Source organism: Hirsutella rhossiliensis, assembly GCF_020360975.1.
Source record: "Hirsutella rhossiliensis strain HR02 chromosome Unknown scaffold00009, whole genome shotgun sequence".
Lineage (NCBI taxonomy): Eukaryota > Fungi > Ascomycota > Sordariomycetes > Hypocreales > Ophiocordycipitaceae > Hirsutella > Hirsutella rhossiliensis.
The window spans coordinates 2,204,768-2,217,188 of NW_025408675.1; the positions used below are offsets into that span (position 1 = coordinate 2,204,768).

At 55.3% G+C, this 12,421-nt stretch overlaps 3 protein-coding genes across 3 annotated transcripts; 1 reads left to right on the top strand and 2 right to left on the bottom strand.

Annotated features, from left to right (window-relative positions):
• Nucleotides 1-558: 558 nt before the first annotated feature.
• HRG_08184 (uncharacterized protein) lies at nt 559-1,487 on the bottom strand (the record flags this gene model as incomplete). Its single annotated transcript, XM_044866655.1, has 2 exons — nt 559-843; nt 1,329-1,487. The coding sequence occupies 2 exons, from the start codon at nt 1,485-1,487 to the stop codon at nt 559-561; spliced, it is 444 nt and encodes a 147-aa protein (XP_044718544.1).
• Nucleotides 1,488-5,313: 3,826 nt separating this feature from the next.
• On the top strand, nt 5,314-5,923 carry HRG_08185 (uncharacterized protein; the record flags this gene model as incomplete). Its single annotated transcript, XM_044866656.1, has 2 exons — nt 5,314-5,744; nt 5,812-5,923. The coding sequence occupies 2 exons, from the start codon at nt 5,314-5,316 to the stop codon at nt 5,921-5,923; spliced, it is 543 nt and encodes a 180-aa protein (XP_044718545.1).
• A 2,275-nt stretch (nt 5,924-8,198) lies between these two features.
• On the bottom strand, nt 8,199-11,626 carry HRG_08186 (AMP-binding enzyme domain-containing protein; the record flags this gene model as incomplete). The annotated part of the gene is made up of 6 exons (XM_044866657.1): nt 8,199-9,923; nt 9,988-10,081; nt 10,148-10,536; nt 10,601-10,683; nt 10,826-10,960; nt 11,047-11,626. The coding sequence occupies 6 exons, from the start codon at nt 11,624-11,626 to the stop codon at nt 8,199-8,201; spliced, it is 3,006 nt and encodes a 1,001-aa protein (XP_044718546.1).
• Between the last annotated feature and the right edge of the window lie 795 nt (nt 11,627-12,421).

A 12,421-nucleotide genomic window follows, 5' to 3' on the forward strand; every position in this document is an offset into this window, starting at 1 on the left:
GTCAAATCAGCCTGGGTTGTCGTCCATTTCGTCCATATTGCGTCGGAGACTACATATACGCCCTGAGCCAGCTGCATGCGAGAAGCTCTTGGACAAGGGTGAGTGTTTAGTCCGCATTGTTTATAACAATGCGACGAACGTTGAGCAGCATGGCGAGAGGCTTGTGGCGCCCTCGTCGGGAACGTGATGTGGACATACCACATTTAGCTGTGCTGCTCTTTCAGTTTCGCTTCATTGTGGCTAGAAGACTTTGTCTGCTGTCGATAATGACCGCTCCATATTTTTAAACATGTGCGGCATAGCCTTCATTTCGATGCCTTGTCGTTACCCTTTGTCTCCAGTGCTGAACTGGATCCAGCCCCAGGGCTGCTATACGTCCCGCTCTTTGACTCCCAGCTGCTAGTTCTTTAAATGGTCAAAGCATCAACCGGCGGCCGAGATTCATAAAAAAGACCAGCCTCCCTCGCATATTTCGTTCGCACTGCCCATTACCAACAAAACAACATTGAGCCTCGACATCTCCGCACTCTCCAACCATCACAAATCACTCCTACCAAACTACAGCTCTTCTCCGACATAATCTACATAATGAAGCCTGCTTGCCTGGCGATTCTTTTCATAGCCTGCGTCGCGGCGGCGCCTTTGGCTACCGGAGATGGCGACAAGCTTGTCCAGACGCTCGAGATCATGAATCAGAATGGACTCCCAGTACCCAAGCCGGAGGCTGCTGCTAAGGGCGTCGAGTGCTGAGCACGTGGAGCATATTCGTCGGCCATCACGTCTGCATACGGCCACATCGACCTCGGCACCGTCAACCAAAGAGTCTACCCAGGTCATGGCCTCCTACAGATGCCAAGTCAGTGAAGTGATCGGGTTAAGTCATAGAGACGCCCCACGAGATAATATAAAATCTGGATTTCAGCTCCCCGAGCGCATCAGTGCTTTCGTGGACTCTTTTCCGGTGTAAGAGGTGAACGGTACAGTGGCAAGTCATATTTCAATGCCTACGGATGAGGGCGGGTAACTTGTCCTCCTTTTTGGGAGGCAAAGCGGCGTTAGATGGCGACAAGTAGAAACTGAAGCTACAACATTTCACTTTGTCAATATGGATTAGCAGGCAGATATAGTATCAGTATCAGGAAAGCCTGAGGATGAATTGAACAAGAACGCATTCGAGGTTGTAGCGCCTTGCAAAGAGAGATGGAAAATGGCGGCCGAGTGTCTCCCTGTCAATTTTATGCCACGCAATGCAAATACATACTCCAGTACTCTGGGTACCATCCGGCGAATTCCCAACCCAGGGGGGCGACGATGCGACCATCACGCACCATAGCGTTCCGCGCGGCAATATCACCATGCGTGAAGACGATAGGATAGTCGGCGAAATCGGGGGCAAGTCGGTCCTCGACGCCGTCGCGGCGGATGACGCCCTTGGCCAACCAGTAGATCAACTCTTTGCGCACCACAGTCCCACAAGACCTTTCCATGAAAACCCAATACAGAACCCGGCTCTCCTGTTCGCCCGATAGTTGCTGCCGCTGCGAGAGAGACGATGAGCTATTCGACAGTGGTTCTGCCTTTCAGTTGGATAGCCTTTATACGTGAATCAGATGGTCGAACTTGGGATGCGGCGCCATGTCAGCCTCTGGCGGCGAATCTGGGCACGAGCGCTTGCCGTCAATCGAGGATGTCGTTTTATGGCTAGTGGCGGAGCGGATGGGATTTTGCGGGCACGAGTCACCACATCCCTTGAGGAAACAAAACTCCCCCTTCCCATTGGCTCCAATTAGTCGCCACCGACCGTGCCCGGCGACTCTTCTTCAGTCAGCGTAATAAAGGGACAAATGATGCACATGGGCTGCAAGTCGGGAAAGCGCCGCCGAAAGGACATGTACATATGCCCTTAATGCCATCTATACCGCCAAAGTCAGTGGAGTGCAGGAGGCCCTTCTTATTTGCTGGGCTGATAGTGATACGACTATACACCCGGCTTAAGATGAATACAGCCCGGGCAATTTGGTCTTGGCTGATGGTGGAGCTAGTGCCCGACTATAAGGGGATCATCGATGCTTGGGTCGATGAAGAGGCATTCAAGCAGGTGCTTGAGAGTGCGGTGAAAGGCAAAGGGGGGCTATACATGTTTGAAGAAAGTAATGCACGTCCTATTCTATCTAGCGGGATATCTGTACTAGTATGGATACGTCTTGTGGCCCAAGGTAACCAGCATAATATATTTCGTACGTCGTGCTCTTTATGCATCCCGCCGGTAAGGGTGTAACTCGAAGGGAAAGGGGTGCTCGCACTGACTCTGCTGACGCCTTGGGTCGGCTCATCAAATAGTGGCCTTTTTAGAGGTTACAGCAGGGGTCGTGATTAAGGAACTGAACGTAGCCTGGCAATAGGCAGGGGAGGGCGCTAAATAACTCTCGCAATCAATGCATCAATGCAACGAGGGCGACGGGTTTTTTTATATATATATTATTACTCGCATGCAGCCTCTAGGGCCATGGCGAGGCTAGTAGGGGCCTAGGCCCCTATTAGCAGTCCTAGCTAGCTATAGAGCCTAGGGGCTTATAACTAATTAGGGAAAGGGTAGCTATAAAGGCAATAATAAAGGAAAGGTTAGTCTGGTTCCTCCCGCGCGGTGTTTTCCCCCCCTAAGGGCCCTAGGGCCCCTAGGTTACTCCTTTTCGAGCTACTTAGCTGTCCCTATCTCCGTTTTAGCTAAGAAGGTTAGAAGGGCTTCCCTTCCTTCCTTAGAGCTATAGAGAATAGGTAGGCTAAGGGCCCCCTGCCGTCTCTTAGAGGTCCGGTAAAGGGCCTCTCTTTCCCACCTATAGTTCGGGCGCCTTAGGATAAGGTGCCTAGCCGTATGCCTTCCTCGGCCGCAGCGGCAGTCGTCTCGGTCTACCTTATTAGTCCTTTTTAAGAAGGAAAATAGGAAGCCGGCCCCGAAGAGGAGCTGGTAGAAGGCCGAGAGGGTCGGCCTAGGCCTCCCTATAAGGTCCTTTTCCGGGCTAAGGGCTAGGCGGGGGGTCTTTCGAATAGACGTATAGTGCTTGCCTAGGCCCTTAGCGGGCGACGGGTTACGTGGCTAATATAAGCCGTCGATCTACGCAACTTGACTGTTCGGTGAGTTAATTGAGTGGTTTGCCACTCTGTGAATACCACAAACACTCCGGCGAGCAATAACAGCGGGCAGGAGCGGTATATCGACCAGTCGCTATATTGCCGCTCGCAGCTATCAGTAGCACGCAATACGTCTGTAATAACAGAGCCATTCATGTGAACCCTGCTGCTCCGGGCTCGAGTTGGCACAGTCTTAGTATAAGGTTTGAAACTAGTAATTCTACAAAGTACTCCATTCGCCTCGATTGCTAATGATGGAAGGTCCGGCAGGAGCTATATGCTGGTCCCAAAATTGGTAACGGAGCATCTCGCGACCTCGAGTCAAGTAGCTTTGTATGTAGATCTGCTAGTGGGTATCAATCGAGATGTTCTTTCCTAATTCGGAGGGAAGCTAGGGCCCACAAGTTACAGCCCTATGTTCTGGGTGGGCCATCCTGCTATTACCCTCTCCGCGATCGGCAATCTTTAAAAACTCTACTTGGCAGCTAGGAATCTGTGACTTCTTGGACTAGTCAGAGCCGAGCCGAGCTTTAACCACTGCGTGCTCATGGATGAAGGGTAGATATACCCTCTTAGCGCGGCATACATCTAACAAGACGTTATGTAGGCTATGTTAGTCGTAGGACGCAGCTAAACTTGATAGGTACTACAAAGGCCGCAATCAAAAGATTCTCAACTTCACTCGTTCACAAATCCTCCCTGTCACCGTATTAGCCAGAGCTCACATACTTTGTAACAACGAGCTACTGTCCAACTAGGTAGGAAAGTGAAGCTATTTCCAACTATTTCATCTTAAATAGGTTCAACCTGACAGTCCATAAAGATAGACCCCAACTGAGATAATGGACGCTGTATCTCTTTGGCTTGTCGCTCTTTATTCGAGAGCTCCATCGGGGCTATTTCTTCCTTGTAGTAGTTGCCTGTCGTAAATACCTGTTGTATAGAACTGGGCATTCGTTCCACACGCTGCCTCGTTAGCTTGGCTGGCTCTATTAGCTTAGCTTTACGTTATGACATTTCATGGGGTTTTAGCAACTTCGTTACTGGTCCTTAGGAAGAGAAATAGCAGGTACAGTACAATTTACTAAGGTTATTAGCTTTCTCGACGGGGTAAAGGGGGACAGTACAAAAATCAAGCAAGACCCGACTTATCGGAGACAGGGGGCCCTTGGAATGAGTTGAGTTTCGTTTGATCGCAGCCTGGGCACTTATGTTTCACTGTCATAGCCATTGACTGTAAAGTCTGTTTCATGTGGAGGGAGGCCTATCATGGAATTGTTAGGCTCTTCATTAGATTGATGGGTTGCATTGTGTAAATGACTCCAAAGAACCTTGGTTGGTGCTCCGGCCAGGTATATAAGAGAGAATGCGCGGTGGCCTATTGTTGCCTTTTATCATCACCATCATCAACATTCGCTTATCCTAACCTCGCTCGTCTTTCGTTTTGATCTTGTACGGTCATTTCCCTCTTTTAAAAAACAAGACTCGTACATCAAGCCAGCTATCATAAAATGAAGGCTCTCAGTGTTATCATAGCCACTGCTGCCGTCCTTAGCGCGGCTTCCCCAGCCAACATAACAGCTTCGTCGGAAGCAGATGCCAGGGATGACATTGGTTTGTCGAATGGCGAAGATTCCTCGGATGTCAGCACTCGCCAGGGTGCAGAAGATTCCCCGGGCGCAGCACCATCTCCGGCTGTGGCGCCGATTCCAGTCCAAAGCGCTGAGGAGTACTGCAAGAAGCTTTTTATCGACACCGATATGTGCACCAAGGTCCAAAGCGCATGCAACTTTCAAGGACCCAGCACACAGGAGGTGAATGAATTTCTGCTATGCGCTCGTGACGTTCAACAACATGCGCCAGAAGGAACGATGGAGGCGCCGCCATCTGCGGGTAGCAACACCAGCGCAGTCCAAGGGGAAACCTTCACTATCCCCATTTATGTCCATATAATGGCATTCGACAACCTGAAGCCAAGCGACCCCCCAGAGCTCAAGATTGTGGGGAATGAGTTCACAGCGACTGTAAGCTAAGCGCCGCTGCATCAGCACCTCCCCGTGCCCCCGTTTTTCTTCCACCTTTTCTGGTTTGTTCTGAATATAAGCTTACGCACGCTCCCCTGTATAGAGAGCGCAGATCGAGGCGCAGATAAAAGTAGCCAACAGAGCCTACGTCGCGGCAAAGATGCAGTTCGTTCTCAAGGACGTCGACTGGTCGAGAGCGTATTGGACACGGGAGAATATAGCACAACTTCATCAAGGTAAATGGGCCTCTTTGAACGTTTACGTGTTGCAACTCTCGGAAAAGCACGCCGGGCAGGCGCGGGCGAACCGCTTCGAAGACTCGTTTGATCCTATGCATGACTTCATCAGGTTGAATGCCAAGGCTCTGCCAGGCAGCAGCCACGCTCTCTACAACGAGGGTAAATCGTTGCCCCACGAAATTGCCCACTGGCTCGGCCTGGGCGCTCATTCGGCAGGCAGGTCGTGCGTCTTCAACGCCGGCAATGTTCCCGCCGAAAAGCCGGCAATCGAAGGGGGCCGCATCAGCGAGACCTGTGTCGAAGAGGAGTACGAAAACACCACGAACAATTTGTTGATTACAGTTGCGCCAGAGTACGTTGTGCCCCCATTGGAAATCGTATCTGGCACTTTGGAGGCTAACTCTTTCTTCTCTCAACAGTAACTGCAGCTGGCAGTTTACTTGCGAGCAGGTCCGGCTCATGCGCGAGTATTGGACTAAGAGGGTCGAGGCAGACGCTAAGGGCGACCCAGGCACTGCTCAAACAGAATAAGGATAAAGGGTCTTGTCAGGTATAAATTGTGGAGGTCATGGGATTGGATATATATATATGGACCCAGAGGTGTACCAGTGTCCAGAGGGAGTTCTTCCAAGAAAAGGGAAACATTATAGAGAGCTTTATACAGTATTAACTATATTTGTTTATTTGGGCCTCTCTTTTGGGCTTATCTGCCTGACTTTTATGGAGTTGTATTATTAGACAGGCTGTAGAGCCTCCAGTACTAACAGCTGCTTGTCGGTCATCTAGAGCAATCAACAAGAAAGGTGTTTCATAAGAGCCACTGCCGATCGCCATCGACGAATTTATGCATTTCATAAATGTGGCCACCGTTTCGCTGTATCCATCCTGTACTGAGATCAATACGGATAGAAACCCCCCCAAAACTACAAGGTGCGCGGGTGGGGTGCCGTGGAGATATCAGCAGGGGCATAGGAGGACGGATGAATCCAACCCCTCGATGTGCATGGAGTTAAACCGGCTCAAGATCGCAAGGCTTTTCAGCTGCTTCGATACACCTGTACGGAGTGTCCTCGCCGAGCGATGGCCAAAGAATAGAGTCAGTGTTCCTGCTTAAAGAAAAAAAGTCTTCACGAAGGCTGAGGTAATCTCGCAAATCCGTAGAAGCTGCAGCGAAGATTGGTCGGCGTTAGAATCGCCATAAATGACCATCTCCCCTGGCATGGACCGCCGCCACCGTCGTTCCGGTGACTGTCTCAGTTGAAATGTCGATAATGCCTCCGTCTCGTTCATGGCCGGCCACAAGCCACTGTGTTCGAGACCGCAAGAGAATTTCTTCTCCCTTGAGCTGAGTTGGCCTGGAGCGCCGGGAGGGGTAGCTTGGACATTTTGGAACCTCTCGTGAACAAGCCTTCCTCATCCAACCCCCCTGTTGATATGCGGGAAGCAGCTGCGTCATGACGTCGACTTTTCGTCCCAGCTGAGCCGCCGGGTCGGTGCTTGTAGACTTTTGACGCACACGCAGGTAGTGTGTGTTTCGGCCTACAGGGTTCGACACCCCCCCACCCCTTGCGTCTTGAAGGCGGAACATGGAGCACTCTGACTATCCCGAGGGCGGAAGCTACCGGGAGCTGGCACGCAAGTTCCATCCACACACGCGCATCTTTGACTGCTGGCGGATTTGACTCACGGCTACTCCCAGAGTGGCTGAGAACCAACATGCGATGAATGACACCGAGTTACCAAACATGAAGAGGCGGCTACAGGTGCCGTGTAACATGGAGTCTGACTGCTGTCGGCGCTCACTCGGCGGCTAATCGGGTTAGCCGCCCATCTTTACGTCGCCATCCGGTAGACGGCAAAATTGCGTGACAGTCGTGGAAATCTGTATTCTAAAAGTGAATAGGGAACAAGTTATTGCGTCAAAGCCCGAGGGACGGAAGCCTCTGTGACAAACTCTCCACCGGACACCAAGCTCAGCGACGCTGATGGAGCCAGCTCACTCATCCCGTCTGCACAGTGCGGTCGTCACCTAGTCTCAAAGAGCAGAGTAATGCCAAATCTCAGTTGCGCATTTCGTTTCCTCGAGCTTCAGAACACGCCGGTGCTTCGACAGGAACGTTCGTCAGGCGGGGCCGGCCAGAGGAGCTGACCTTACCCGAGAGGTCGTGTGGAAGGCCCTCCCACACGACCTCTCGGGTAAGAAGTGACTCAAGCCGGGCACAGCTGTGGCGGACTAGGGAGGCGGTGTTAATACCGATCTGGAAGAGCCTGGCTCTTAATCGCAACGGCGTAGCTTGTGCCTCGATGGCCGGATTCGGGACTGTTGCAGCGGCGCAGCGCATTTCTCGAGCAAGAGATATAGATAGCCTAGACATGTCAACATATTTGGGAACCATTTTCGCCGGATTCCATTTCATGTTCTGTGACATCTCATGATGCTGACCGTCCGTCCGTCTCCAGCCCGGCGCAGATCATGGCGGAGGGCGGCCCCACCCGGAGCCGAAGCTAGGGCCGGCGGGGGCGGAGACGGACCGGCCCGCGCCATTTCAACGACCATGGGCGGTGCGCTGACAGGCGGTGGAATGGGCAGCAGGCTTGGAGAAGAGCAAATGCAAATGGTATTCAAAGTGGTATCCTGAAGGTCTCCGACCCAGCTATGTGCATCATAAGATATTCGTTTCGCCGTAACCAATTCGTCTCGTGGATTGTCCACGCCCTGCCCAGTAAAAATGCAAAGATCCCGCCACATTATCATGTACAAATTGTGCAGTATTAGAAACCGGAAGAAAAAAACATTTCAACGCTTTTAGCTGTCCCAAATGGCTCCATAGGCCGGCAGACCTCTCGACTCGAGGCCATAGACTACCTTTTTGGTAATCTTCTCGTTGGCAATGATGATGACGGCCTCGGCGCCAAAGTCCTTTGCGAGGTTGAAGCCCATCTTGACCAGGTCGGGCCGGCCCTTGACTCTCGTGTCGTGGATAATGGCGCCCGGGATGGACCGCCGGATCTTGTCGATGACGCTCTTGCCAAACGTCTGCTCGGGGTTTGGCGTTGACCAGATGAGCTGCGTCGGACAGCTGGGCTGGCCGATGTGCCCGAGCAGGGGGCCGATGCCGGACCCGGTGGCGATGACGACGACGCGGTTGAAGAGGGTTGCGATGCGCATGACACCGCAAGCCGGGAGCCCGCGGACCCAAAGATGCGTCGGGGGGTTGCGGATGCACGCCTCTGTCCAGTCGCCGGCCTTGGACACCACGAGCGAGTAGCCCGGCTTGGTGGCGGTGCCCGACGGCTTGGGGGTGGGGATGGTGGCGAACGAGTGCCATTCGAGCAGGGGCCGCGTCGAGATGCGGGTGAAGCTGCCGTTGACGGGCACCGTGTAGCCAAAGTGCAGCTGGATGGCGTGGTCCGACAACGGCACGGCGTTGACGGGCACGCGGCGGAGGAAGAACCACGACGAGGCGATGCTGCACGTCGCCACGCCCAACATCCAGAAGCCGGGACTGCGGGCCAGGGCCAGGCCGAGATCTTGGCCGACCGACGTGGCGTCGTAGACGGACAGGACGGTGCGGACCCAGAAGAGACAGAGGGCGGTCCAGCCGAGGAAGCGGTGCAGGCGCTCAAATAGGTTGTGGTGGTTCTTGCGGAAGGACGGCCAGGCGAAGCCGACAATGGTGCAGCAGAGAGCCGACAGCAGCCAGGAGACAACAATGGTGGCGAGCGAGTCGACGGCAGAGCCCTTTTCCTTGGCGTAGGTCACTGTTGAGCGGATGGTGGAGGCGAGGAGCCACGAGGTCGCGCACACGCCGGCGCCAGAATGGACGCCGCCGAGGTGGTAAATCTTGGCGCAGCGAGTCCGCATCCACAGGGGGGCGCCCTTGGGCATGGAGCAGAAGAGGGTGTAGAGGAGGTTGATGACGGCGTCCTGGCGCACCAGCACGGCTGTGACGAGGTTGGCCGCCGTCAGGATGGCGAGCCACTCCGGGCCGGGGCTCAAGACGACGAAGGCGATGAGCGCGGCCATATTTGTGAGCCCGACGAGGCTGAAGAGCAGCCGGTAGACGATGAGGATGCGGTGTCTGAGACCCCGTAGTGGTTGCGGCAACCGTTTGCTCGGCATGTCTTGGTCGAGGTCCGGCGTGTCGGACACGACGGTGAAGGTCGACGACGATGACCGCGTCTCGATGAGTGTGCCGCAGTCGCTGGACATCTTGGCCGCCGACGCCGGATGCTTCTCGCTCAAATCTTCCTCTGTGATCACCGAGACGGGCTCGGCGGCCACGCGCAGCATCTTCTTATCGATTTTGCCGTTGGCCGTCGTCGGGAACTCGTCCAGCTGATGGATCTTGGCCGGAACAGCGTAATAGGGCTGGAGCGTGCGGACATACTCGAGGATGGCCTCTATGCTCTGCCCCGACGGGGTGACAAAGCCGTGGAGGTCGCCGTCAACCATCAGCGCCGTGGCCCGGGAGACGCCCGGCGCCGACGCCAACGACGACGAGACGCCGTCCAGCTCAACTCGGAACCCCTTATTTCTCAAGTCAGCCGGACAGTCTCCTCGTATAGGTGGGGGAGAAAGGAGGGCAGCGCACCTTTACTTTGACCTGGTCATCGCAGCGGCCGAGGATGTCGATGGATCCGTCTAGCCTCCACTGACCCAAGTCTCCGGTGCAGTACATGTGGGACCTGGTGAGACAGACGGCCGTCAGTCAGAATGCGAAACGTCAGCTGGTAGCAGGAGCAGCGTCTTACCCGTCGTCGACAAAGGGGTCTGGAATATACGACTCGCTTGTCTTGGACTCGAGTCCCACATAACCACGAGAGACTCCGTGGCCGCCCGCCCACATCACTCCGGGCACGCCCACAGGGACAGGCTCGCCGGCGTCGTCGACAATGTAGACGCTGTTGTTGGGCGTCGGCCGGCCGATGGAGACTGGGTCGCCAGCCACGTGCCGCGACATGGTGTTGACAATGGTCGTCTCGGTCGGACCGCAGCAGTTCCAGTACGTCGCGTGCGTGGCCCAGAGGTCGGCCAGCGCCTGGGACGTGGGCTCGCCCGCCGTGGCCACCACTTTGATCTTGGGGTACTGGGCCGGGTGGTACTTGGACAGGATGGTAGGGGTGCAGATGAGCACGTCAAGCTACACGGACGTCCCGTCAGCGGTCCGAAATGCCCATTTTTGATGCTCGCGCGTCACAACTCACCTCCCGGATCGTGGGCTCCCACTGAGACCCCCTGACCACCAGCGTGCCGCCGTTACACAGACACGCGAAAATCTCCCACGCGGCTACACGGTCCCGAGTCAGTCGTTGATGAGCATCACTTGACGGAGCACGATGTGGTGGAACGTGACAAAGCATGGGTCCCGGATACGGGACATAGGCGGGCGTGTGAATGTGTATGTTTGTGTCGGCGGCGGGAGAGCTTACCCATGTCAAAGCTGATGTTGAGCAACTGGCCGACGCACATGCCGGGACGGATGCCCAGGCCGCCGGGCGAGAGGCAAACCAGGTTGGCCACGTTCCTGTGCGTGACATCAACGCCTTTGGGCTTGCCCGTGGTCCCTGAGCGCGTGTATCAGCGCTACGTGTCCACACGTGTGAGTCGGAAGTAGAGAGACTAGGCTGTCACCGCCACGAGGAGGACGAACCAGAGGTATAGATGACATAGCATCCGGCATCTGGAGAGGCCAGATCTATCCAGCCGTCTGACGAGGGCTCGGCAGGGTCCGCCGCCATGTACTGGTCGATGAGGACGGGAGTGAGATGGGGGAACTGGCTCCGGATTCGATGCTCTGTCGTCGACAGGCAAAGAACGACGTCTCCACCAGACTGCTCGACGACGTGCTTGATGGTGGAGTCAGGGACGACGCCGCCGTCGAGGGGAACATACTGAGCACCGCAGGACAAGATGGCCCATATGCCGACGACCATCTCAAGCCCTCGCTTGACGACAAGGGGGATCCGTTGGCGGGGCTGGACGCCAAGGCCGCGTAGCCTCAAGGCAAGGGCCTGGGCATGGCTGGCAAGCTGGGGATAGGTCAACTCGCGAGGGGCGGTGCCGGATAGGTCACGGACGGCAATGTGGGAATGTGTGGAGGAGGAAGCTGAGGAGGAGGCTTGGTGGTAGAAGGCGGCGGTGACGGTGGGAAATGGGCAGGTAACGAGCTCGCCGAAGCTCAAGGAGGTGGTGGGACGGGGGCGAGTATTCCGAGCCACGGAGACGGCCATGGTGAAGAGCGTGGGTTATGTCAAGCCGAGTCCTGGTGACAGAGACCGGAAGACGATATCAAGAGGAGAGGAAGAAGAGGAGGGGGGAGGGGGAGAGAGGGAGAGAGGGAGAGAGGGAGAGCCAGAGGAGGAGGAAGGGTGCTCTGGTTGCTGGGCACTGCTGCCTTGCCTGGCACGACAGGACGGCTCCATCTGTCTGTGAAACGGAGGCTCTTTATATAGTTTTCGTCCATGCCGAACGCGGGCCCTGCTGGCGCTGTACTGCTCTTTGCCTGCTCTTCGGTCGTCGGTCGTCGTCGCCGGTCGCCGGTCCGGAGGTCCATCCGCAGGAACCTAGCCTAGGCTTGGTCTGTCTCCGGGGGATGGTAGCCCTGACTACGGGAGACAGGCCAGACGCACCCCCTTCCCCCTTCCACCTCCTCTTGGATGATGGACGGAGGAGTATGTCAAGTAAAAGGGAAATGTGACAAAAGAATGGATTAAATGGGATAAATGGGAGCTGGCTCGAGACAGGGCATCTGCGAAGGCCGACTGCGTCTGCGTCAACGATATGTACTCGATGGAATCAGTGGCCGCTACCGTCTCTCTCTCTCTCCGTCTTTCGCCTGCTCACTCTCCCGCCCTTTCTTTCCCCCGTTTCCGTGCGATCCGGACCGCACGCCCTTACACGCCCCTCTGTTCTCTTGGGGGGCAACGGAGGCGGTGGGGACGAGAGAGGCCGATTTTCGACAATGCTGGACATGAACGCGTTAGCCGGGGGCCTGTCGCATTCCGGGCCCCAGAGGAGGCGACGAG